The sequence below is a fragment of the Giraffa tippelskirchi genome, chromosome 3, assembly GCF_054371585.1.
Source record: "Giraffa tippelskirchi isolate mGirTip1 chromosome 3, T2T-mGirTip1v1.2.pri, whole genome shotgun sequence".
In the NCBI taxonomy this organism is placed as follows: Eukaryota; Metazoa; Chordata; class Mammalia; order Artiodactyla; family Giraffidae; genus Giraffa; species Giraffa tippelskirchi.
The window spans coordinates 55,555,817-55,580,884 of NC_137277.1; the positions used below are offsets into that span (position 1 = coordinate 55,555,817).

General features: G+C 39.6%; 1 protein-coding gene and 1 long non-coding RNA gene across 6 annotated transcripts in view; one reads left to right on the top strand and one right to left on the bottom strand.

Annotated features, from left to right (window-relative positions):
- ANKFN1 (ankyrin repeat and fibronectin type III domain containing 1) overlaps positions 1-25,068 on the bottom strand; it is a 487,980-nt gene that overhangs the window by 60,642 nt on the left and 402,270 nt on the right. For all 4 annotated transcript variants that reach the window (XM_081585328.1, XM_081585331.1, XM_081585330.1 and 1 more), the window contains 5 exons: positions 22,036-22,143; positions 12,966-13,065; positions 12,524-12,656; positions 11,929-12,045; positions 854-1,069 (listed from right to left, as the gene is read on the bottom strand). In XM_081585328.1, the coding sequence (XP_081441454.1) occupies positions 854-1,069; positions 11,929-12,045; positions 12,524-12,656; positions 12,966-13,065; positions 22,036-22,143 (674 nt within the window). The remainder of the gene's footprint in view (positions 1-853; positions 1,070-11,928; positions 12,046-12,523; positions 12,657-12,965; positions 13,066-22,035; positions 22,144-25,068) is intronic.
- The window catches only part of LOC145543536 (uncharacterized), a 252,141-nt gene that overhangs the window by 46,909 nt on the left and 180,164 nt on the right, over positions 1-25,068 (top strand). For both annotated transcript variants that reach the window (XR_014080772.1, XR_014080771.1), the window contains one exon: positions 1,347-1,460. This is a non-coding gene — a long non-coding RNA (uncharacterized LOC145543536). The remainder of the gene's footprint in view (positions 1-1,346; positions 1,461-25,068) is intronic.

The following is a 25,068-nucleotide window of genomic DNA, read 5'->3' on the forward strand; positions in this document are numbered from 1 at the left end:
TCACTGGGTTTAAAAGAAGGAAAAAAAAAAACCCAACAGCTTGAAGCCCATGTTCACGTAAGAACATGTGCAGGCACTTCCCTGGTGGTCCAGTGGTTAGGAACCTGCCTTCTAATGCAGGGCATGTGGGTTTGATCCCTGGTCAGGCAGCTGAAACCCCACAAGCCGTGGGGCAACCAGACAGCTTGCGCGCTGCAACGGAGACCCAGCATGCCAAAAAAAAAGAAAAGAGAGTGTGTGAGAGAGAGGGAGAAGAAAAGAAAAGAGAGAGAGAGAGAACACCTGAGGCAGTGTGGTGGCATGGAGCGAGCGCTGAACTTAGGGGCGCAAGATGTAGGTTTGCATTCCAGCTCTGCTGTCCAGCTGAGAGACTGGATCTCAGCTGCCTGGATTTTGAGTTTCGTTGACCATTTAGTTCTCTCTCCCATCCCTCACTCACCAAAATCCTAACTCCTGCCCCCAAATGTGATGTTATAACACAGCAGGAAGAAGCCTGCTTCCAATCAGAAGATCTGAATTCAGATTTCAGCTCTGCCATTTTCTAGCTGTATGTTTAGGGGCAAATCCAAGTTTGATGGGGCCTGAAAATAACTCCATTTTTGATGCTTTCCTTAAGGAAAAGAATAGAAAATTATGAATGTGAAGCTGTTAGGGCCTTCGAAGGGACTTCTAGAAGTGAAGAACTGAAAGATGCTTCTGAATCTTTCCTATGTGTGGAATGCAAACAATGATATGTCTCTGGACCTCTTCATTCCATTATTGCATATGTAAATGGCTCTTGGTATATTTCACTAGTTCCTCAATAAGTGAGTTTGGAACTTTAAATGTTTAGGAAATTGAAAAGACTACATACCTGGATAGTTATCAGTAAAATGTCTAAGGCTGTTGGCTCCTCAGGTGTAGAGAGAGACTTCCTCTGGCTTTGCAGTTTTGAGATCTGCATCCATTTTCCATTGAAAAATGAATAGAGCATCTCTACTTCTCTGATGGTGACTATGAGGATGTTTCCATGCCGATCTTTAATGGGTTCGTAGTAAACTCTTCCCAAGTTGTGTGTTCCAAGTAAATTCTAGAAACAAATAGATTTCTGGTAGCTTTGATCATGTGCAAACAAAGCAACATAACTGTGACAGAAAACACTGAGTAATTATCTGATGTTTCTGAGAAGCTGTTTTGTTGTTGTTAAGCAGACTTAAACCTAGAATATGTAGCATCATAGAAATGTACTTAACAGAAGCTCAAAGAAAATGTCTTTACCATAAGCCTGTGAAGATTATAGCAAGAGGCACAAAAATTATGTTTTTTTAAGCAAATTTAATGTCTGTAAATATCTCTTACCCACATAGACACACCAGCACATAAACCTCAGTTACCAGCACTTGAAGAGAATCCCAGATGTTTTAAAGAAAAATGCCTGATATTTCAAGTATGCTACTTGTGGAGTTTTCAAGAGATCTACGGTAAGCTGGTATGAAGTGGGGTTGTTCAAAATGAAGAAGTGAATTGACAATGTAGCACATTGTACAGGTCCCCAAATGACTGCACATTCCCTTCAAGATACTTTAATTGGAAGATTGGCCTGGTTTGACTTATCTGCATTTCAGAGAGTTTTATTTATTTAAAATTTTATTGAAATTGTTTGTGAGCTAGGTCAACGAGGTAGACAATACATTTAGAAAGGTAAGAAGCGAAGGATGCCACATTAAATTGTGGAGGGGCCCAGGCAGATGTTATTAAAATAAGCAACTTTACAAATATGCAAAGTTTAAAGATTTTTAACTTAGAGCATTGGATGAATAGGATAAAATCCCCTTTTTGTTTGAATATCTATGGTTTTTTAAAATTATTAATCATCTCAGAGCTTAGCTGTGATTTTTGTGAGCTCACGTAAGTGCTGACAAGATAGCCTGTTAGCAGGAGAGCAAAAGTACAACTGAAATTTGTAAAAGTAATTAGGATGACCTAAAAATGAGTGAGCCAGCTGATCATTATCCACATTTACAAAAACACTGGAATGATCCTCATAGGTAGGGACTGTGTCCTTTTTTTTCTTGTTCTTAATTTACAAAGACAGATTCTGCATATTGATAAATAAGAAATTTCATAAATAATTATTGACATTATAAAAATTCATTTGGCAGGCTTACTATTTTAAAAACTGGCCTAACTACTCAGTCAGATTATTGCTTTCCAACAATTAACTTCTATATCATAGGGAAATAATTGGGTAAGGCTCTTACTACAGCCTTATATAAAGCAGTTTGCTGCAAGGTCATACTGGCTTAATCAGCAATGGCATGCTGGTAAACTGGCCATCAAAAAAAAAAGTCCTGATATATAGAATATGCCAATTTTTGTGGTGTAAATACCCCCACAATATTTTATTTCAAGTTACCAAAAGTTTGATAGCAGGCTTTGAAAATTTCTGAGTACTTAACAGTTGGCCCTTCCAAGTGAGTACAAGTTGACTCCATCACATTACTGCTGTTAAGTCTTTAGTTATCCTGGTGTTGAGTTTCAGGGCTGGCTGCTGTTCATTAACATTTAAACTTTTGAAAAATGACTTACTCTTTCTGGCCCTGAGTTTCATCAGCTAAAATTAAGAGTCCTTACAGGTCAGACATCCCTTATGCTAATTCTTACCTTATAGAGTGATGGATTAAATCAAACAATGTATGAGAAAGTATTTTGTATACTGTCAAGCTTGATACAGGTAGGTAGGGTATAGGCTTTCTTTACTGCTCCAACTGGAAAACAATACTTACTTGTTTTTAAGATTCATCTCAGGTTTCACCTTCTCTGGGAGGACTTTCTCAACTGTCATAGGTAGAATTTAGCATCTCCTCTTTTGTCCCCTACTGTTTCCTGTACCAACTGGTATCTTAGCATGACCCTGGCTCTCCTGTGTATTGATGTAAATGTCATGAGATCCATCTCCGTCTCTCTGGGTTCCTTGCACAGTGCCTGGTACATAGTAATAGCTCAAGAAACTTTTGTTGTCTGAATTAACATATTATCATTATGACACTGGAAAATATGATCTGCTTTGGATCAAAGTGGGTGGGTGGACATTGAAATGAGATGATCATTTCATTTAGGCAGAGTTATTATCATTGGTCCACTGTTAGCTTTGGATATGTTGATTAAGGGACTAAAACAAGAAAGCACTAAAAATCTTCCTGAAATTCTATATTGATAGTTAATTGAATTAGATAGTTAGCTCTGGGAAGAGCCAATGTAAAAGAAGAATATCCTTGTGAAAGTAAATTGCAACCATATTCTAAGGGGACAAATGTAGGGTTCTTTAGAGCCTAAAGGAAAAACAGACCATGTTAATACCTGTCATGCTCTGCAGTCAAGATTAGGAGATCTGGGAACACTGAGGATTCTACAAGGTAAAGAGAGATAAAAGCCATATGATGGCTCACCGGCATGCATCTAGGGTGTAACCACAGCACATCGCAGGGGTGTCAGTAAGCCCTAGACAGATGCACAATACTTAGAGATCTTTATTCAGTTTGGAGTGCCACAGGAAGTTGAAGGAAGTTTGGAATAAGATATGAAGGCCTGGAAAATAATAAAATTTGGGGGAAACCCCTTTGCCCCCACCTTGAAAAATGAAAAAGAAATAATATTCATGAATTGTTACCTGGCTTTAGCTCATTAATGCTTATTTCTAAAAGCTGTGGAGAAGGAATCTAAAAAAAATTATAGAAATAAATTTATTTACAAAACAGAAATAGAGTCACAGATGTAGGAAGCAAACTTACAGTTAACAAGGGGGAAAAGATAGGGAGAGATAAATTGGAAGATTGGGATTGGCATATACACGCTTCTATATATAAAATAGAATAAAGACAAGACCTAGTATATAGCACAGGGAACTCCACTCAATATTTTGTAATGACCTATATGGGAAAAGAATCTGAAAAAGACTGGATATATGTAAATATATAACCAATTCTCTTTGCTGTGCACCTGAAACTAACTCAATGTTTTAAATCAACTGTACTCCAATAAAAATTTTAAAAATAAAATAAAAGCTGTAGAGGAGGGAAGTTTAATATAACCCAATCTATAATGTCATATTATTACTATATTTTGAAGATAAGTAGTTTGGACATCTCTCAGTGTAAGAGGAATGTATACTTCTGCCTTTTGGGGCCTCTGCCATTTTCCTAAAAGTAGGGAAAACATTGTGGGGTCTTGGTCACTTACAGGCTTTCTAATCTTTTTTTTTTTTTTAAATCCAAATGTTGGAAGATACTTATCTCTCCTGCTCAGGTAATATTAATTCATATTTTTTTTGTGTGTGTGCTCAGTTACTGGGTCACCTCTGACTCTTTGTGATCCTGTGGACTGTAGCCTGCCAGGCTCCTCTGTCCAATGGAATTTCCCAGGCAAGAATATGAGAGTACGTTGCCATTTCCTACTCCAGGGGATCTTTCCAACCCAAGGATTGAAACTGCATCTCTTGTGTCTCCTGCATTGGCAGGTGGATTCTTTACCACTGTTACACTTGGGACTTTACCTTCTTCCAAATAAAGTTTCCTGTGCCAGGAAGATCTGCTGGAGAAAGGATAGGCTACCCACTCCAGTTTTCTTGGGCTTCCTTTGTGGCTCAGTTGGTAAAGAATCCTCCTGCAATGTGGGAGACCTGGGTTCGATCCCTGGGCTGGGAAGATCCCCTGGAGAAGGGAAAGGCTACCCACTCCAGTATTCTTACCTGGAGAATTCCACGGACTGTATAGTCCATAAGATTGCTGAGTTGGACATGACTGAGTGACTTTTTCACTTCACTTCACTTCATTACTAAATAGACTCCAAATGATGCAGAATAGACTTTCACTTTTTAGACTATAATGTAGATAATTTGTTCTCTTCAAAATTTTTGTTTGCTTTTTGTAAAATGAATACACAATATAAGTCATGGAATGACATGGTCAGAACCTTTTATTGGCTACTCTGGCAGGAGTGTGGAGAATGCATTGGAGGGTGTTAAGACTGGAAGCAGGAGGATGACTTTGAAAGCTTTTGATATAACTGGGGTAATGAGGCAGTGGTAGTGATGCTGGAAATGGGAGGAGATTAAAATGAGATTTACCATAGGTTTATGTATGGCTGATGCCAATCAAGCTATTTAATAATGCTTTTTCTCAGAACATTGTAAGAAATGTTAGTTTAGTAAAGAGACCTAAAATATTACGTATAAATCTCCCCAAATGTATATTTCTTCCTCTTCTGTAAAGTTTTTCCTGTGCCCTGTCACCCCCTGCACTGCACCCCCCCCAAAAGAGTGGCTTCAGTATTTCCAGAAATGTTTATTTAAAGATCAGTAAGGAACTTGGACAATATTTCCTACAAAAAAAAGATGAAAGTGACTTCTATTATTTAAGCAGTCAGTGCTTTGGCTTGTGGCGCTGTAAGGGGTAACTATTTTGAGTACTACGAGGCACTGGTCACTGTGAGGGGCTAGAGAACTATCCAGGTGGTAAATATGGCATGAGGTACATTTCTGTAATCCCTTTTCCCTTTGGTTAGATAGAGTATCCTCAAGTGTGATTTTAGGGCTACAGAGGTTGGACTGATAAATACATTTATCCAGGTAGTAGGTAAAGAGGATCTGCCACGTGCCACACATGGTGGATATAGTGATTACCAAGACAGAGACATGATCTCAGGGACTCACAGTCCAAGTTGACACTGACCAAAAATGATATGAATAATTAACAAATGGATTATGGTCACCATTCTGAATGAAGAACACAAGGTGCTCTGTGAGTGATTCACTTAATTGGGAGATCAGAGAAAGGCTCCCCGAGGAAGTACGAAAATGAAGCTGAGTAAAGCAATTATCATTCAATAAAAAAATAATTTAAAAAAATGAAGCTGAGATCTGAAGGTTATGTAGGAATTAGTGACACAAAGAAGTAGAAGCAGATTCTAATCAGAGGAAACAGCATTCAAGCTAGCAAAGGAGACTGAGCCAGACCAGGAAGTTGGAAAAATATGGAAAGTGTGGAGTCGTGAAATCCAAGTGATGTGGCAATTTAAAATTATAAAATGAATAAGACCATTGTATCAAATGCTACTGAGATGTCAGCTGCAAAGAGGATTTGAAAGTGTCTATCGGATTTAGTGAAACTGAAATCATTGGAGCGATGGATGCAAGTTTTTTAGGGGCCAGTACCACACACTTTGGGGCCCCTCTTTAAGATAAAGAATAAAAAATTGCAGGTATGAAGATCAGGTATGAAAGTCATTTTAAAAAAAATAAAAGTGAATATTTTAGACTGAGAAAGAAAATCTCCCCCAATACTAGAGTATTTGGAATTTTTGATCTGGGATTTCTTTAGGCATGCCTGCATACGCAGTTGCTCAGTTGTGTCCAACTCTGCGACCCTATGGACTGTAGCCCACCAGACTCTTCTGGTCATGGAATTCTCCAGGCAAGAATACTGGAATGGGTTGCCATTTCCTTCTCCAGGGGATCTTCCCAACCCAAGGATTCAATCCTGTGTCTCCTGCATTGGCAGGCAGATTTTTTTTTCTTACCACTGAGCCACCTGGGAAGCCCTTTCTTTAGGCAGCTTACCAGAAATGCTTGCTGGTTGTAACTCAACCTCCCCTCCCTAAACACTCTACAACTCCCACACCCACAGGGGGTCATGCAAGTGAGGGACCCCGAAGCTCAAGATTTATGAGCGTCGTCTGCCTCTGACTATTGCTGGCCTGAGAGAGCAGTCTGGTAAGCACGATGATAGCAAAAGTTAGGGAAAGAGCTTGGAACTGAATGGGAAGTGAGGAAATGAATGGAGAAAGAGAATGTTGGCCACTCTTTCAAGTTTGGGTCTAAGGAGGAGAAGGGTGATTGTAGTTGAAGAAGGGAGTGAAGAGCTGAAATCTAGAGCACATGTGAGAGATGACCCTTTGGTAAGAGGAGTGAGACTTTATCTGTTGGAATAAAGGGGAAGGAAGAGGAAGTAGTGTCAATGCAAGGAGGCTTTCCGATTTGGTGGTAGAAAAAGAATTATTTCCCATTTATTTTCTTAATGAGTTATACAGTAAACTATCACCTGATGTGGGGATGGAAAGTATGGGGAAGGGGAAGGGATGTGGTAGAATGGAGAAGATTTTAAATAGTTGTAATTCGGAAAAATTACAATCCTTGTAATTTGGAAAAGTGAATTTAGTAGAGAAATGGAATGTGATCAGTAGGTAACATTATACGTGAGAACTGTAGTAATGACATAAAACATAAAGCCAATCATACCCCCTGCCCTGGTTTAGTAATTTTATTTTTTTTAATGCAGCAGTGTGCAACTGCTCCAGTGTAGTGAATGCGTGTTGGATTCATCCAGGCTTCGATCTTTTCCAAATAAATAAGGTGGAGGGAGAGAGTGGCCAGAAATTTAGAGGATTTTCATGGGGGTAATTATGATGGGCCAAATAATCTAAGTTAGACAAAGAGGAAAATGACCTCAGAAGAGGGAAGATGCATTATGAAAAGTGATGGGGGCTGATACATTGGGGGACCAAATCCAAGAGCTATTTCAATGGAAGTAATAGTTGAGTAGGGCACACTGACCATTATGACTTCTCTCTAGCCCCTCAGTGTTTAAATGCAATGACTTGTGACAGCCTAGTTCTTCTCTGATACTAGATGAAGATGTTCTTCGAAGACTCTAATGAACATAATATAAAGAGCTCCATTTGAAATTCTAAAGTTGTTCAGTCTGTAATCTAAACATGCCTGGGTTGTATGGTAGGCTAATGGGAGGGTCCACTAAGGACTCCTGAGAAAGAAGTTTACTAAGGGACCAAGGGGCCTACTGAGAATGAAGTTTATTCTAAACAAAGAGCTGTTTTTGAGGTATAGTGGCTTAGTCCAACTATAGCTGGTCAGTGATGAAAGGAAAAGCCTCTTTGAATTTAGCACAGTCATCATGGCCCAGCTCCAAAAACATCTTGAGTTAAAGGAGAAGATTGTGTCATCAAGAGTGAGTTGAATTTGCACTGGCCATCATCTATTTTACATATGGTAATGTATATGTTTCAATGCTATTCTCTCAATCATCCCACCCTTGCCTTCTCCCACTGAGTCCAAATTCTGTCCTTTACATCTGTGACTCCTTTGCTGCCCTGCTTGCAGGATCATGGTTACTGTCTTTCTAAATTCCGTATATATAGAGCAGGGCACCCAAAGCTGGTGCTCTGGGACAACGCAGAGGCATAGGGTGGGGAGGGAGGTAGGAGGGGGATTCAGGATGGGGGGACACATCTATACCTGTGGCCAATTCATGTTGATGTATGGAAAAAAATCACAATATTGTAATTATCCTCCAATTAAATAAATTAATTAAAAAAAGAGTGAGTTGAAATTGAGGGCACTTTTTTCTTTTAGATCTTACTGAAGACACAAAATAAAGACAAAGGAGAAAAGGAAAGGTATACTCATTTGAATGAAGAGTTTCAAAGAATAGCAAGGAGAGATAAGAAAGCCTTCTTTAGCGATCAGTGAAAGAAATAGAGGAAAACAATAGGATGGGCAAGATTAGAGATGTCTTCAAGAAAATTACAGACACTGAGGGAATATTTCATGCAAAGATAGGCACAATAAAGGACAGAAATGATATGGACCTAACAGAAGCAGAAGATATTAAGAAGAGGTGGCAAAAATACACAGAAGAACTATACAAAAAAGATCTTCATGACCCAGATAACCACGATGGTGTGATCACTTACCTAGAGCCAGACATCCTGGAAAGCAAAGTCAAGTGGGCCTTCGGAAGCATCACTACAAGCAAAGCTAGTGGAGGTGATGGAATTCCAGTTGAGCTACTTGAAATCCTAAAAGATGATGCTGTGAAAGTGCTGCACTCAATATGCCAGCAAATTTGGAAAACTCAGCAGTGGCCACAGGACTGGAAAAGGTCAGTTTTCATTCCAATCCCAAAGAAAGGCAATGCCAAACAATGTTCACACTACCACACAATTGCACTCATCTCACACGCTAGTAAAGTAATGCTCAAAATTCTCCAAGCCAGGCTTGAACAGTACACAAACTGTGAACTTTCAGATGTTCAAGCTGGACTTAGAAAAGGCAGAAGAACCAGAGATCAAGTTGCCAACATCCGTTGCATCATCGAAAAAGCAAGAGAGTTCCAGAAAAACATCTGCTTTATTGACTATGCCAAAGCCTTTGACTGTGTGGATCATGACACACTCTGGAAAATTCTTAAAGTGATGGGAATACCAGACCACCTGACCTGCCTCCTGAGAAATCTGTATACAGGTCAAGAAGCATCAGTTAGAGCTGCACACGGAATAACAGACTGGTTCCAAATTGGGAAAGGAGTATGTCAAGGCTGTGCATTGTCACCCTGCTTATTTAACTTACATGCAGAGTACATCATGAGAAATGCCAGGCTGGATGAAGCAGAAGCTGGAATCAAGATTGCCAGGAGAAATTTCAATAACCTCAGATATGCAGATGACACTACCCTTATGGCAGAAAGCAAAGAAGAACTAAAGAGCCTTTTGATGAAAGTGAAAGAAGAGAGTGAAAAGTTAGCTTAAAACTCAACACTCAGAAAACTAAGATCATGGCATCTGGTCCCATCACTTCATGGCAAATAGATGGAAACAGTGACAGACTTTATTTTGGGGGGCTCCAAAATCACTGCAGATGGTGACTGCAGCCATGAAATTAAAAGACGCTTGCTCCTTGGAAGAAAAGCTATGACCAAACTAGACAGCATGTGAAAAAGCAGAGACATCACTTTGCCGACAAAGGTCCATACAGTCAAAGCTATGGTTTTCCCAGTAGTCACATATGGATGTGAGAGTTGGACTATAAATTAAGCTGAGCACTGACAAATTGATGCTTTAGAACTGTGGTGTTGAAGAAGACTCTTGAGAGTCCCTTGGACTGCAAGGAGATCCAACCAGTCCATCCTAAAGGAAATCAGTCCTGAATATTCATTGGAAGGACTGATGATGCTGAAGCTGAAACTCCAATACTTTGGCCACCTGATGTGAAGAACTGACTCATTGGAAAAGTTCTGGGAAAGATGCTGGGAAAGATTGAAAACAGGAGGAGAAGGGGATGACAGAGGATGAGATGGTTGGATGGCATTACGAACTCAATGGACATGAGTTTGAGTAAATTCCAGGAGTTGGTGATGGACAGGGAAGCCTGGCATGCTGCAGTCCATGGGGTCAGAAAGAGTCGGACACAACTGAGTGACTGAACTGAACTGAAGACACAGGGCAGTAAACTGCCTATGCAATGGAATATAGCACAGTAGGTTTAAGAGTTACGTTTCAGAATTTATTATAATATCAAGACAATAGTTATTATTGCAAGGAGTCAAATTATTGCATGGGTAAAGAAATGAAATTTCTGTAATTGCAGGTAGGGATGAAGCTGTAGAAAATTTTTGTTATTATGACTCTTTTTTTATGCTTTGGATGATATGGCCTGGCCAAACACAACTTATGCAGATTCCTGTTATATGTATTTCTAGAGTTTATGTAACTGACAGCTTTGTAGGTAGATACCTATCACTGAAAGTGTTCTTTGCTTAGTCATGTCCCACTCTTTGTGACCCTATGGACTGTAGCCTACCAGGTTCCTCTGTCCATGAAATTCTCCAGGCAAGAATACTAGAGTGGCTTGCCATTCCTTTCTCCAGGGGATCTTCCTGACCCAGGGATCGAACCTGGGTCTTCTGCATTGCAGGCAGATATTTTACTGTCTGAGCCACGAGGAATTGATGCTTTTGAACTGTGGTTCTGGAGAAGACTCTTGAGATTCCCTTGGACTGCAAGGAGATCAAACCAGTTAATCCTAAAGGACATCAACCCTGAATATTCATTGGAAGAACTGGTGCTGAAGCTCCAATATTTTGGCTACCTGATGCGAAGAACTGACACATTAGAAAAGACCCTGATGCTGGGGAAGATTGAGGACAAGAGGAGAAGAGGGTGACAGAGGATGAGATGGTTGGATGGCATCACTGACTCAGTGGATACGAGTTTGAGCAAACTCTGGGAGATAATGAAGGACAGGGAAGCCTGGCGTGCTGCAGTTCATGGGATCACAAAGAGTTGGATACGACCCAGCAACTGAACAACATCAACAACCCATCACTGATAAAGCCTCATCGGTACCTTAAAGATCCTAATTCTATGTAGCAGAGGTTTTCCTGTGCTAAGAACCACAAATTCAGATAATATCGAAACAAAAACAAAACAATGAAAGGGAAACCCAGAGATGCCTGGTTAGAATTCAGTGTCATTTCTAAGAGGAGCTCTGTAACCAACAAAGATTCCTGCAGGGCTTGGAGATATGATCTGATTGGGTTAATAGTAGAGAAGGGTTAAATTCAGAATGAAAGATAAATTTTTAAGAGTTTTTGTTTTGTTTTGTTTTGTTTTAATTATCAAAAATGTATGCAGATACATTTGTTTTCCCATAACATCAAGCCAAGACACTCCTTAAAATATCTGAGGGTCTCTTTTTCCATCTCCGTACACTCATATAGATCCACAGGATGCCAAAACATCCAGAACTCATCAAGAGAGCTAATCAAACTCTTATTGTGCAAATGATGAAACTCAGACCCGGAAAGCAGAAATGAGTTGACTGATTAATATCAGATCCAGAATTCAGGTCTCTTTACTCCTTGTTTACTTCTAGATTCTTCAAGATAAACCTTTATTCCTCTCCCAGGAGAGTGCCAAAAGCACAGGTTTGCTACAAAGACAGGTGTGCAGCTCAGAGTATCCAAGAAGACTTCATATGTCTAAGGATCTGAAACAGCAAGGAGCCCACCCTTTTCCTTTGCAGGTGTAATTGGTAACTTAACTGACACATGTTTCCAAAATTTCCTTGGAGGTCTAGGTTGAAACCTGGCCACTCACCTGTAGCTGGGCTGTTGCTGCAAGCATCTTCTGCCGAGTTTGTAGTACTGTGGATGAGGACATGGAGATAGGTATGCTTTGCCTCAACCACCTTATATCTTCCCACATACAAGACAGCTGCAAAAGAAGTCACGAGGTCATATCATCTTCCAAGTCAGTGCATGATTTAGGTTGTGGCATCAAAGCAAAGCAGGGAGAAGGAAACCTGACACCTGATGTTTGTTCTCCAGTCCATTTTCAGATACATGCAAAACAACTTTTTGATCTCTGTCCAATTGGAAAAAGATCTGAATGTTAATGAAACAATCAGATCCACATTTTAGTCTTTGCCAAATGATCCCATAACTCAGAATAGTGAAGACACAATCTGACAGGGTGGAAGCTTCTTTGCTTTGAAAATGTAGTATAGATACTATTTTGGCATTTTTAATGACAAAGGGCATATTGGGCCAGAAAGAGACCATTGAGATAATTTACTCCCACTCCAATATATTGATCACTGGAGACTCCTCAACTTCTCAACTAAAGTTTTAGAGATTTATGTGAGGTACTGTTGGTGCAAAGTGGGGAAGAATAAAATTAGAACTCAGGGTACCTTTGTGAACCACAGAAAATCTTGTGTAATGGAACTGGTGTGAGAGTCATCTATTTCAACAATCGGTAGTTGATCTTCATTGGTGACTAACATATTGTCTTTGTAATAAAATAAAACAGCTATGTAGAGTCCTCTAAAAAGAAAAAGCAAAATAAAGATTGTCATTAGCCATCTTCTCCAAGCCTGAATCATGGAAAGAATATTTTTGGGCATGATAAATGATAGTTTAAAATATACCTATGAAGATATTCTTGTTAAGTACCACAAATTTATTGGCTAGAATTCAAAGAAATAACTCTTTTGTCCAGATTCTCAGAAGAAAGGTGAATTTTATATTCTTTTAATAATAAAACAAGAAATATTTACCAAGTTTCCACTCAGAACCAAAATCAGTAGATTTCTGAGATGCTAAGACTTCCTGGAAAAACTACAAAGGACCCACCGTTTCAAGGTCTTCACAAACTTGTTTGAGGAATGGAATAGGTGTTTCAGGCTCCTAGAGACTGACTGCTTGCGGCCCGAGGTTTGTAATTTTGAACTTTCTGGAACACAGGAAAAAATACAGTGTAAATTTCACTGGAAGAAGAGCGCGCTCAGAGCCTTCTTCCCATCTTTTTGCCTTTCTCTCCCCTGTCCTCTCAGTGGCACTTATATTCAGTTTCAGAGGGACTCAGCTCATTCACTTTAGAAGCTTCTGTATCTTGAGATGCCAGTAGTTAACTCGGTTAATGAATAGCTCCTCAAAAATGTTGAAGATGAGTAACATTTATAACTCCAAGGGAAATCACTCAGGTGTTCTGTTTATATCCTCCTTGTTTATTATGAGGTGGGATAAAAAGAAATAGAATCAACTTTTGTCCCCAGCCTATATTACCTTTTAATATTCACACACTTCTCAATGGTGACAAAACTCTTATTAGACTACATATTCCATTAATTTTTTTCATTATAAAATTAATATAGGCACATTACAGGAAATCTGGAGCATAGAAAATGAACAAAACCTCACACATGCCATCCTGCCACTTTAGCAGAACCATTGCTAATATTATGGTGTAGTTTTTTTTTTTTTCCAGTGTGTATGTTGGCTTACAAAAATAGCTGTAGGCATGGTTAACATCCTCATTATTCAGAAGAAGATACTGAGATAGAGAAGTTAAGTGGTTTGTCTAAAATAAAAAAACCAGTAACCAGAAGAACACATTTATTCACTGAATGAATGTTTATTGGGACACTACTATATGTTAAGTTCTGTGGTTACTGTGATGAGCAAATCATCCATTGCTTCTGCTTAGCTCTTTTATTTACAGTCTGGAGCTCTCACTGGTAAAAGTAGTAGCATTGAATCATATACATTACCATATGTAAAATAGCTAGTGGGAAGTTGGTGTATAACACAGGGAGCTCAACCTGGTGCTCTGTGATAACCTAGAGGAGTAGAATGGGGTAGGTGGTGGGAGGGAGGCTCAAGAGAGAGGGGACATATGTATATTTATGGCTGATCCATGTTGCTGTATGGCAGAAACCAACAGAACATTGTAAAGCAACTACCCTTCAATTAAAAAAAGTAGTAGATTTCCTGTAACAGTATTTGCAAACAGTGCTCCCTAAAGCTGAACTAGAATTCTTAAGTATAACTAATGAATGGAAGATGAGGTTGTTGGGGTCATCACCAAACTCTCGACAGGCATGTTACTGGGGATGAGAACAGTCTATCACTGTTCTTAGACATGGAAACCTGGGCAGATAGCCTGTGCCTGAGGCCCAGTGTGGCTCTGCCTATGATCCTTTAGGAGAAGCTGGGAATGAGCTGACTGATGCAAGCTTTCATGCCAGCTTCAAGCTTGTGCTGATAGTGGTTAGTCCTGCCAGGACAAAGAAAAAGCATTTTCTTCTAACTTGAACATGAATTTGGCTGGTCATATCCTACTTGAACTGCTGCTGGGACTTCTGATTAAAGGCAGCATATTGAACATATTCATCACATGCTACTCTCTTCCAAACCTTACTAAAAGCAGAGTTGTTGTTGTTATTCAGTTTCTCAGTCGTGTCTTGACTCTGCGACCCCATGGACTGCAGCACTCCAGGCTTCCCTGTCCTTCACCAACTCCTGGAGCTTGCTCAAACTCATGTCCATCAAGTTGGTGATGCCATCCAACCATCTCATCCTCTGTCGTCCCTTTTTCCTCCTGCCTTCAATCTTTCCCAGCATCAGGATCTTTTCCAATGAGTCAGTTCTTCACATCAGGTGGCCAAAGTATTGGAGTTTCAGCTTCAGCATCAGTCCTTCCAATGAATATTCAGGGTTGATTTCCTTTAGGATGGACTGGTTGGGATCTCCTTGCAGTCCAAGAGACTCAAGAGTCTTCTCTAATACCACAGTTCAAAAGCGTCAATTCTTCAGCACTCAGCCTTCTTTATGGTTCAACTCTCACATCATACATGACTACTGGAAAAACCATAGCTTTGGCTAGATGGACCTTTGTCGGCAAAGTAATGTCACTGCTTTTTAACATGCTGCCTAGGCTGGTCATAGCTTTTCTTCCAAGGAGCAAGTATCTTTTAATTTCATAGCTGCAGTCACCATCTGCAGTGATTTGGGAGCCTAAGAAAATAAAGTCTGTCACTGTTTCCATTGTTTCCCCATCTATTTTCCATGAAGTAATGGGACTGGATGCCATGATATTCGTTTTGTGAATGCTGAGTTTTAAGCCAGCTTTTTCACTCTCCTCTTTCACCTTCATCAAGAGGCTCTTTATGTCCACTTCGCTTTCTGCCATAAGGATGGGGTCATCTGCATATCCGTGGTTTTTGATATTTCTCCCGGCAATCTTGATTCTTGTGTTTCATCTAGCCCAGCATTTCACATGATATACTCTGTATATAAGTTAAAGGAGGGTGACTATATACAGTCTTGTACTCCTTCCCTAATTTGCAACCAGTCTGTTGTTCCATGTCCAGTTCTAACTGTTGCTTCTTGACCTGCATACAGGCTTCTCAGGAGGCAGGTCAGGTGGTCTGGTATTCCTATCTCAAGAATTTTCGACAGTTTGTTGTGATCCACACAGTCAAAGGCTTTGGCATGGTCAATGAAGGAGAAGTAGATGTTTCCCTGGAATTCTCTTGCTTTTTCAATGACCCAACGGACGTTGGCAATTTGATCTCTGGTTCCTCTGCCTTTTCTAAATACAGCTCGAACATCTGGAAGTTCACGGTTCACGTATTGCTGAAGCCTGGCTTGGAGAATTTTGAGCATTACTTTGCTAGCGTGTGAGATGAGTGCAATTATGTGGCAGTGTGAACATTGTTTGGCATTGCCTTTCTTTGGGATTGGAATGAAAACTGACCTTTTCTAGTTGAAATAGATGTTTTTCTGGAAATCTCTTGCTTAAGAGATTTAAAAAAGAGGAAGGGATGTAAATCTGTAAAGACAAAGAGATGGGAAAGGAGATAGAGGCAAGTGAATTTTGGTAGCTAGGAAGCAGATGGACAGAGGGATTTAGTAGACTTGAGGAAGATGAATCCTCAGCCAACAGTGGAGAAAGTTGAAAAGCAACATGACTCACCCCATGGGCATTATACACTGCTGGAAGTGAATGGTGAATGTGGAGCTAAAATGAGGAGGGTTTGTTGAAATCTGTTTAAAAAATATTTAGAGGTCTCGAGCCTTCCCTATCCCTTCCCATTCTAGATGAAAGATGGTAGCTTAATTTCAGGAAAGAATAAAAACAGAGATCTTTGGCATGAAAGACATGATGTATGGTTATAAATGGAAGGAGGGAGTGGTATGTACTCAAAACAAGTGGATTAAATGAAAGCTTCCTTACAGCATATTTCCCCGCTGGACTCTGGGAACACTGATACTCAAACCTCTATCCTCCAGGCAGAACACTGGAAATAGTGTCTGTGGAGACTCTGATTAGCATAAGAATACACCTAAAGATTCTGACATTGGTTTTATTACTTTCCTAAAGATAAGGCTATGCCAGATCACCCTACAGTGGTCTGTTTAAGAGCCTGATCCTTGTGTTCAAAGCTTCTAAACAGCTACTGAGTTCTCTTCTCTTAAATCTGAGCACATATACAAGGATCACTGGGCAGTTTGGAAAGCATGTAACAAAAATAGTACAGGCCAAAAACAAGCAAAAGAGCAGTTTAGAGAGGAGTCTACGTTGAAAAAAGAAAAAATGAAAAACAGCCAATCATTAATAGCCTGAGAGACAAGCGAAGACTTTGCCTCCTTGTAAAAAAGGTAAGCATCTCTAAGAGAAATATTCAGAGAACAACAGAGAGCATCAGAAACTAAAACTATGTTATTGAAGTCTGAAAAGCCAAATAAAAAATAAAATTGAGAGAATCTGCAAGAAAATGGAGCAAAGGAACATGAAAATGTAGGGAGAGGAAAAAAAAACAAACAGGGCTGGTTTATGAGGTTCAGTATCTGAATTAGGGTTCTCACAGGAGAGGGCAGAGCAAAAGGAGGGGAAGAAATAATTAAAGAAATAATTCAAGAAAATATCCCATAATTGAAAGCTATAAGTTTCTATATTGAAAGGGCTTGCCAAATGTGCAGCCCAACAGGCAAAAAAAGGGCCACTCAAAGGCACATAGCAGTGAAATTTTAGAATAGTGACGTTATAAAGAAAGCTTAAAAACTTCCAGGGCAGGAAAATGTAGCTTCCATATAAAACTTCTGGAATCAGAATAGTGTTAGACTTTTCAGCACTGAAGGCTTGAAAACGATGAATATGAAGGGAAATTATTTCAGTTGAGGATTCTAAATGTATCCAAATCCTTAAATAAATATTAAATAAAATAAATACATCTCCAGACACATAATGTATCCAAAAATTAGCTCCCAAGTATCCTATGAGGAAGCTACTAGAGGAAAGGCTCCACCAATGACAGACAAACCCCAGAAAAAGGAAGAGATGGTAAACAGAGGAACTCTAAAATTGGAGAGAATCCTCAAGAGAGAATCCTCAATATGGTGATGAAAGGAGATCCTGGAGTGACAGCTATGTAACAGACACGGAGGCATCCAGTAACCAGTCTAGACTGGAGCAGGGTAGAGGACTCTATGAGAGGTTTCTTTAAGAAGAGGCGCTTGAAACAATACTTATGTATCTGATTGTACTGAGAGAAAATTGATGGAACTGAAGAGTAGCTTGGGGATTGATTAGTTATAACATGGAAAGATTAAAAAACACATAATAAAAGTTGAGTATTATCTACAGGGGAAATAAAAATTTATCTAGGAAAGGAAAATGATTATAAAATTTATATGATCATTATAATGTTAGCAATAAATATTGATCTCATTAAAATTATAATATTAGGAGGATGCATGCATACTTAGTCACTCAGTCATGTCAAATCTTTGTAACCCCATGGACTATAGCCCACCAGGCTCCTTTGTCCATGGGATTCTCCAGGCAAAAATACTGGAATGCATTACCATTCTCTTCTCTGGGGGGTAAGGAGGATAAGGGGGTAGGAATTATATGTGCTTGTAAGAGAGTGGAGGGATAAAAAAGAAATAATCATCTTCCTTAGTGAAATAGTTGACTATAATTTTTAAAAATCAGGAATTAGCAATTTAAGCTTGTTATTTAGAGATATAGAAAAAAAATCAAAATAATTGAGCCTTTAGGGAATAAAAAATGGATGATGGGAGAAGGTGCTTTTTCTTTAATAATAAAGCTTTTCTTGATGCTTTACTTATTTTAAGTCATTCAGTTCTCAAATAACTGACAGGTTTACATAATTCTTATTTGCATTTTACAAGTGAGCAAAGTGAGGTATAGAGAATGTGGGAATTTACTTAAGATCACACAGCTTTGTAAATGTTCAGCCTGTGTTTGAACCCACATAATCTGACTTCAGAGTACAGTCATATATAACTTAATTAAAAATGAAGACTTAAAAAAATTAGGCTAAAAAAAGAGAAAATGAGAAATGCTGCGACTAGTTGGGGAAGGAGCCCATGAAAATGTCAAATATTCCAGGTCTCCTCCAGTTTGGGCAAACAGTAGAATTACACTTCTTGGAGCTCTTGTGGTTGGGTTGAGGCCATGTGACCAGTTTTGCCAATGAATTTTGATTGTGAATGTTAGTCTTGTCTGTAGGAGACGTCCAAGTGTCTTTTTTCCCCCCATGGGTTCTGACAAATATTTCTAGAAAGAGTATCATGACAAGACTGATGGATAGCCAGCCCTCAGCTGACCAGTGACATATAGTAGTAGCACATGCGAGAAATACATATTTTGCAGTTCATTTGGATACAGCAGCATGACAGCCCATCTTGACTGATGAAAGTGAAAGTGTTAGTCACCCAGTTGTGTCTGACCCTTTGCAACCCCAGGGACTGTAGCCCACCAGGCTCCTCTGTCTGAAATTCTGTGAGCAAGAATACTGGAGTGGGTAGCCATTCCCTTCTCCAGGGGATCTTCCTGACCCAGGGATCGAACCCAGGTCTTCTGCATTGCAGGCAGACTTTTTTTTTTACTGTCTGAGCCACCAGACTGATACAAGATCTAAGCTCACTTCTCTCCTAAGAACACTGTGGCTTCCATTCTGTTTTTGCTTAGTTCAGAATTCCCGAGCAATGGTTAGTTTTCTGGACTCTGAATTCAGCCGGTCTTGAGCTTTTAAGTGCTTAGAGCATAGAGAGTTTATTTTATTCATACTAGTACATCTAGCACCTAACACATAGTAGACAATGTTTCAGTTAATGTTTGCCAGTTGAAAAATTGGAAAATAATTGAAATTCACTCCTGTAGGGGACGGCTTTAGTGAACACAGTTGACTTCTTTATATTTCATTATGTATGCCAGGGCATTAACCTTGTGAACAATAAAGGCCATGCAATACCTCCACTGAATTTCCATCTCTAAAGATGTGAATTAGCTGTGGCCAGTTCTTTTGCCAAAAATAAAGAAATTAATGTGGGTTTTGGTATCTTCTGTGTAGGGCTTTGGTAGGAGAAGGAATGTTTTGTTATTAGTTCTGCATTTAGAATATGCTGTGTGTTTATTGAGTACTACAGGCTCATTACAATGGAGTCAGTGATTCCACTTTAATTCTAGGACATATAAAGTGCTGAGGATGGAGAGTGCTCCATTCTTCAATTGGAAGAACAATGGAAAAAAATAAGCTAGAGTTTGCTAAGTGCCTACACTATGCCAGATGAGTTTAATCCATTATCTAATTTAACTCTTATAACAGTCCTGAAAGATGGATATTATTATGCTGGCTTTTTCTGATAGGGAAGTTATGGTTCAGAGAGGTTAAATGCTTTTCTTAAGTATGCACAGTAAGTGGTAAAAATGGGATTTTAAATAATTGTTTTTTCTAAATATGAAAGTTGTAAACTACACAGTATCAATGTACTTGAGTATTTCAAACAAAAGTTTTATAGTTTTCTGTATGCAATACCTAATTATCCTTCATTTATCCTTTTAGACTTGGAAAGATTTATGTTGTATCATCTTGGAAGGTCATTGGGTTTATCCTGGAGTATGACAGGTCAATGTTCCCCAAAGTTTGTGCCTTGGAACACTAATTCTGTGAAAAATGTTTTACAGTGGCCAAATAAGTGGAAAACGCTTGCTTAACCAAATTCAAAATGTCTTTTTATCAGAGTCTTTAATATTTAATGTCTATTTTACATTTCCAATAAAGGGATATATAATGTAACAATTCCCACATTTACTTGACCAGAGACCCTCTTTCAGCTGAGCATATTATGCAACCACTCTTCTTTGGAACACACTTTAGGTACTGTTTAAATATCCAATGTTCATTTCAATATAAAAATACTCTTCTCTTGTGGGAATTCTACTTAATGCCTTACTTAAATCTTGCTTGATGCTATATGTATATTTACATCCCCGTGGGGGAAAAATATGTACATGATAAAAGTTGAATGGCAACTATACAAATAACTGGGCTGTCAAGACAATCATTTTCTGATTATTGGACTGTAACCCAGTAGTATTGGAGAGAACATCTAGATCCTCAGATAATATAAAAAATAATCCCTCATTCCATGAGTAGTTTTAGCTTTCCCCCTCTGATCTTTATCAGAAAACGCAAAATGGCTTATGAATTGAAAAGAAAAATCTATCTGATTGCTTTTTCACTTTTGCATGCCATGCAGGAGCTGAAGGACAGGGGAATGATGGAAAGGCAGAAGAGAAAGGAGCCTAGGTAACACCTGGCTTGGTTAAATGGGCCCTGGATAACTGAGAACTGAGGAAATTTTGGCCAGTGTGGAATGTTGAAGGCTCTTGTCTGGCTAAAGTTTTCCTAGAGATCTAAGAATGAAATTCCACTTGGGTTTCCTTCTCAAGCTTCTTCCATGAATATTCACATCTCCTAATGAACCAACCACTCGTTAGAACATGATTTTCTTACAAACACTTGCCCTCATTTCTAGCTATAGCTGGCATTTCTTAACGGCTCTGTTGTCATAGCTATATAGCAAATAGGAACAACTTGTGCTAGTGCTTAATATGATTTCCTTATAGCCAGTCAAAACCCCTTTAGCATTTCTTAGTTTCAACCATAGATTTCTAACCTAGCTGGTCCAGCAGTGCCCTATTCTAGAGAGTACAATGCAGTTAGAGATCTGATGGGTGAAGGAGCATGGAAAATGAAAACTTTATGGAACTTTTAATTCTCCAAATAAAACCAAGTGCCTGCTCCACAAATCATTACACAGATCAGAAACCTGACTCTCCCATTTGAACAGCCCAAGTAGAAAATAATCTTTTTAAAGCTTCTCAGAGATTTTCTGGGTATACTTAGCTACGTCTAGAGAAGGTGTGCTCTACTTTCTCATGAGCAGTAGTACAGGGAAAGATTAAAATTCAGGGTGAGATTAAAATCCAGTGCCCAGTCCTGATGTAAGAGTGGGACACAAAAATGAGGTGTAACAAGAAGACTGGCTTGGAGACAGAAAACCTAGGTTGGTATCTTGATTCTGTTTCTTCTTGGCATTTTGACCTTGGTCAAGTCACTTAGCCTCAGTGATAATTTCCAAAATGAGGATGAAAAGAGATATTGAATGTGAAATTGCATGTAAACTTTATTATAAATATACACAAAAGTTTGCTGATACAATTGGTTGAGCTTCCGCAGGGATGCTCAGAGAATTTTTGTTGCAGGTGAAAAGTTTGAGGGTGAACATCCCAACGACCCAGCACACTGAGAGGTTTTGTGAAGGTGCAGTTTAAATAAAACTAGTGGCTGTTGCTATTTCTCCTGTGCTTGTTTGCAAACTGTTCCTATGGAGTGAGGGTGCGAAAGAAAGAAGAAGGGAAGGAAGGGAGAGTCTCTTCTCAAGGGTTAAAGCAAGATAGTGCTGTAAAGTGATTCCAGATGTACAAATATTAATATCTCTCTCCCTCCTTGATGAATGAGAAGGTATGACCCAGTTAGGAAGCTGCTAAAATTACCGGCGCCACCGAGACCTCAGTCAATGGCCCGGAGGAGATTTTTATCCTTACCCCGGCAACTATAATGCTGATGAAGGGCTCGGACCTGCTGCAGCAGACCTTCCAAGACTTCACTCTGTCCCTTGTGTCTGGGCGCTCTGTCGTCATAGTCTTTCCAGTCTATTGAACAAAAGAAACAAACAGAGTGAAATTTTCAAGTAGGAGAGGCCTCTTCCCTGCTTTGCCTCGGGAGCTAAGTTTTACTTATACTACCCACAGACTCTGTGGATGAGCACCCAGCGCTCGCACAACGAGCAGGAACTGCCAATGGTTTGGAAGCTGCCATTGTCCAGGCCCTGTACAAAACAGTAATTGTGGTTGACGTCTTGTGTTGGGCCGTTTTAAGGCAGAGAAAATGGTAATTGAAAGCCAAAAGAAAATAGAGGATTTGGGAGTCCAGTGTCCCCTCCCGCAGCTCCTTACCCTCCTTTTCAGCATCCGTGTCCTAATCAGTTCCCCTGTCCCTCTCCATTCAGCACCCCGGGTCGCGACTGAATTTCCACAGAAGGAAAGAAAGGGGTGGGAATGTGCAGACTAGATGAAATCCACAGTCCCAATGCTTTTATTGTAGGTTTCACACTTTTGGCCAAATTGACATTTCTTTCCAAGGAAAGAGCCCATGTCAGATGCCAAGAAATGGAAATCTACATTTTAGCTCTAATGAATGTCTGCTTTGGTTAGCTGGCACAGCAACTCCTGCACATACTCTGAGCCACCAACCGCCCAGTCTGCTCACTCTCTAAATATACAGTATTAGCTTACATGGCAAATTTAAATTGCAATACCCACTGAGATTTTTCTCCCCCTTCTATTTTCATTCCATTTGGCTATGATGATATCAGAAGTAATAATCCGTGTGGGACTAATGTCAAGATTATAATTCTGCTGTCTCCAACTCTAGTTTTTTTTTTTCTCAGCAGGTCAGTCATTTCATAGTCCATCCCTCTCCTCCTCTAATCTCTTTCCCCCGGCTTTTACTTTCTGGATCTTTCAAAAGCAACAACTTAAAGTGCTTCTTAGTTTAAATGCTTTCTCTAAAATTGGTAGACATTCTTTTCAAGAAAAGCCAGTTAGTTCAAGAATATATCTGAGGCTTAAGTTCTAATTGAACAAGTTTCAAGTTCTCTCCACCTAGAGTTATTTTAAAATAGCGAGTCTCTCTTGTTCAGCCCCCCTTGTTAAGCTGATGCCATGACAGTTGAAAGTGAAGTGAAAGTGACAGTCTCTCAGTCATGTCCGACTCTTTGTGACCCTATGGACTATACAGTCCATGGAATTCTCCAGGCCAGAATACTGGAGTGGGTAGCCTATCCCTTCTCCAGTGGACCTTCCCAACCCAGGAATCTAACCAGGGTCTCCTGCATTGCAGGTGGATTCTTTACTAACTGAGCTATGAGGGAAGGCCGCCATGACAGTTAACGTTAGGTAAAAGCATTCCAGATTGGTCCATCCTAGGCCAAGCAGTTCAGCATAGTCAGAAAGAACTCAGGTTATGGAGTCAGATAAGTCTGGTTTTAAGCCCTGACACTTCTGATTCCTAGTTTGGTGTCTATAAGACAAGTTACACTGACGGTGACTTGACTCAGTAGTATGAAAAAGGGGTATAGTATCTATCTGGCAGGATTTTTGTGAGGTTTAAATGAAAGGTGTGTTATAGTAGATATTTAGCACAGTGTTACATGGCAAGCCTTATGTAAATAATAACTTAAAAAGAAGGGAACTCACTGATGGAAAGTTAACTTCCTGAATGGTGTAATGGAAACATCATTGCTTACCTTAGCAGATAATTCCCTTTGAAGTAGAAGGCCTCGGAGATTTTCTAATCCCTCTTCCTTCCCATCTACCCACCATGTACCCATCTTCCTTTCACCTCTCAGAAAATAAAGGCCCAGAGATAGCCATTCCAGTTCTAAATTATTCAGCTTGTTGGTGGTGTAGTCAGGACTATAACATAGTCTCATGACCCTCCATATAGTGCTCATTTCCTTTTACCGTGGTGATGTTTTTGTTTTTGTTTTCTTTTGAGAAGGAGGGTGAGAGTTTGGTTGGAGTCTGTGTGCTGTGGCTTAGTTGTGGTCAACTCTGGAGACAGGGAGTTGGCATAGGTGCTTTCTGTGGACGCTGTTCCTTGTTGGCAGAAACCATGACTTAATTTCTCTTTGCCTCAGGGTTCTTCTTTGTAAAGTGAGCTTTTGAATCTCTTTTCTAGGTTATTTGTGGTTTCAGAGGAATAATGTAAGTAAAGCACTATTCTGGGCACATTGGAGATGCTCATTAAATGTTGGTAAAGCATTGTGACTTGAAACGTGATGGTGTTCATGTAGAATGGGCTAGGAAAGGGCTTTTCCTGGGAAATTTAGAAATGTCTGAGGAAACAAATGGCAAATGGCCCTTGGACTATCTGTAGTGTCTCTGGCATCTGGACACAGTGAGACTAAACAGTGCTCTCATGAATTCCCAGAGGCCATTATGTGTTTGTTCTCTTAGATGAATATACCTGAAGTACTCAGATAAGATGAGAAAAGCTGTTTGCTTGAGTGAGACTCCTGGGTGGCTGAATTACTACATGACTCTGAACGTACTTATGCATTCTAATGAGTGTTAATACTGCCATCCATGCAGGGGGAGATGAATTAGATCTGGCTCTTTCAGCTGAGCCCTATTACATCAGAGGCAAGCTTGAACTGATGACTTTATGATACATTAGAAAATTGCTAATGCTAAATTGCAGCCTGAGTGAGCACTGGACATGATGCCAAGGTTTTTGGAAAGAATGAGTTTTTCTCATGGATGTTTGGAAGGTTCTGATGACTACATAAAATAGAAGACTTTAGGGATGAGGAAGAAAATTGAAAATATATTAAGAAATCAGGAACCTGACAGGAATAAACTTAGTGTGGTAGGAAAAGAGCAGATTGTGCCACATAATACTGTTCACTGTTCTGGTAATGAGAACACTTCAATTGCAACACAATGCAGAGCTTACATTCACTGGCGATATCAGGGCTTTCCTGATCATAATTCAGACAAGTCTGTCTTGGTCCT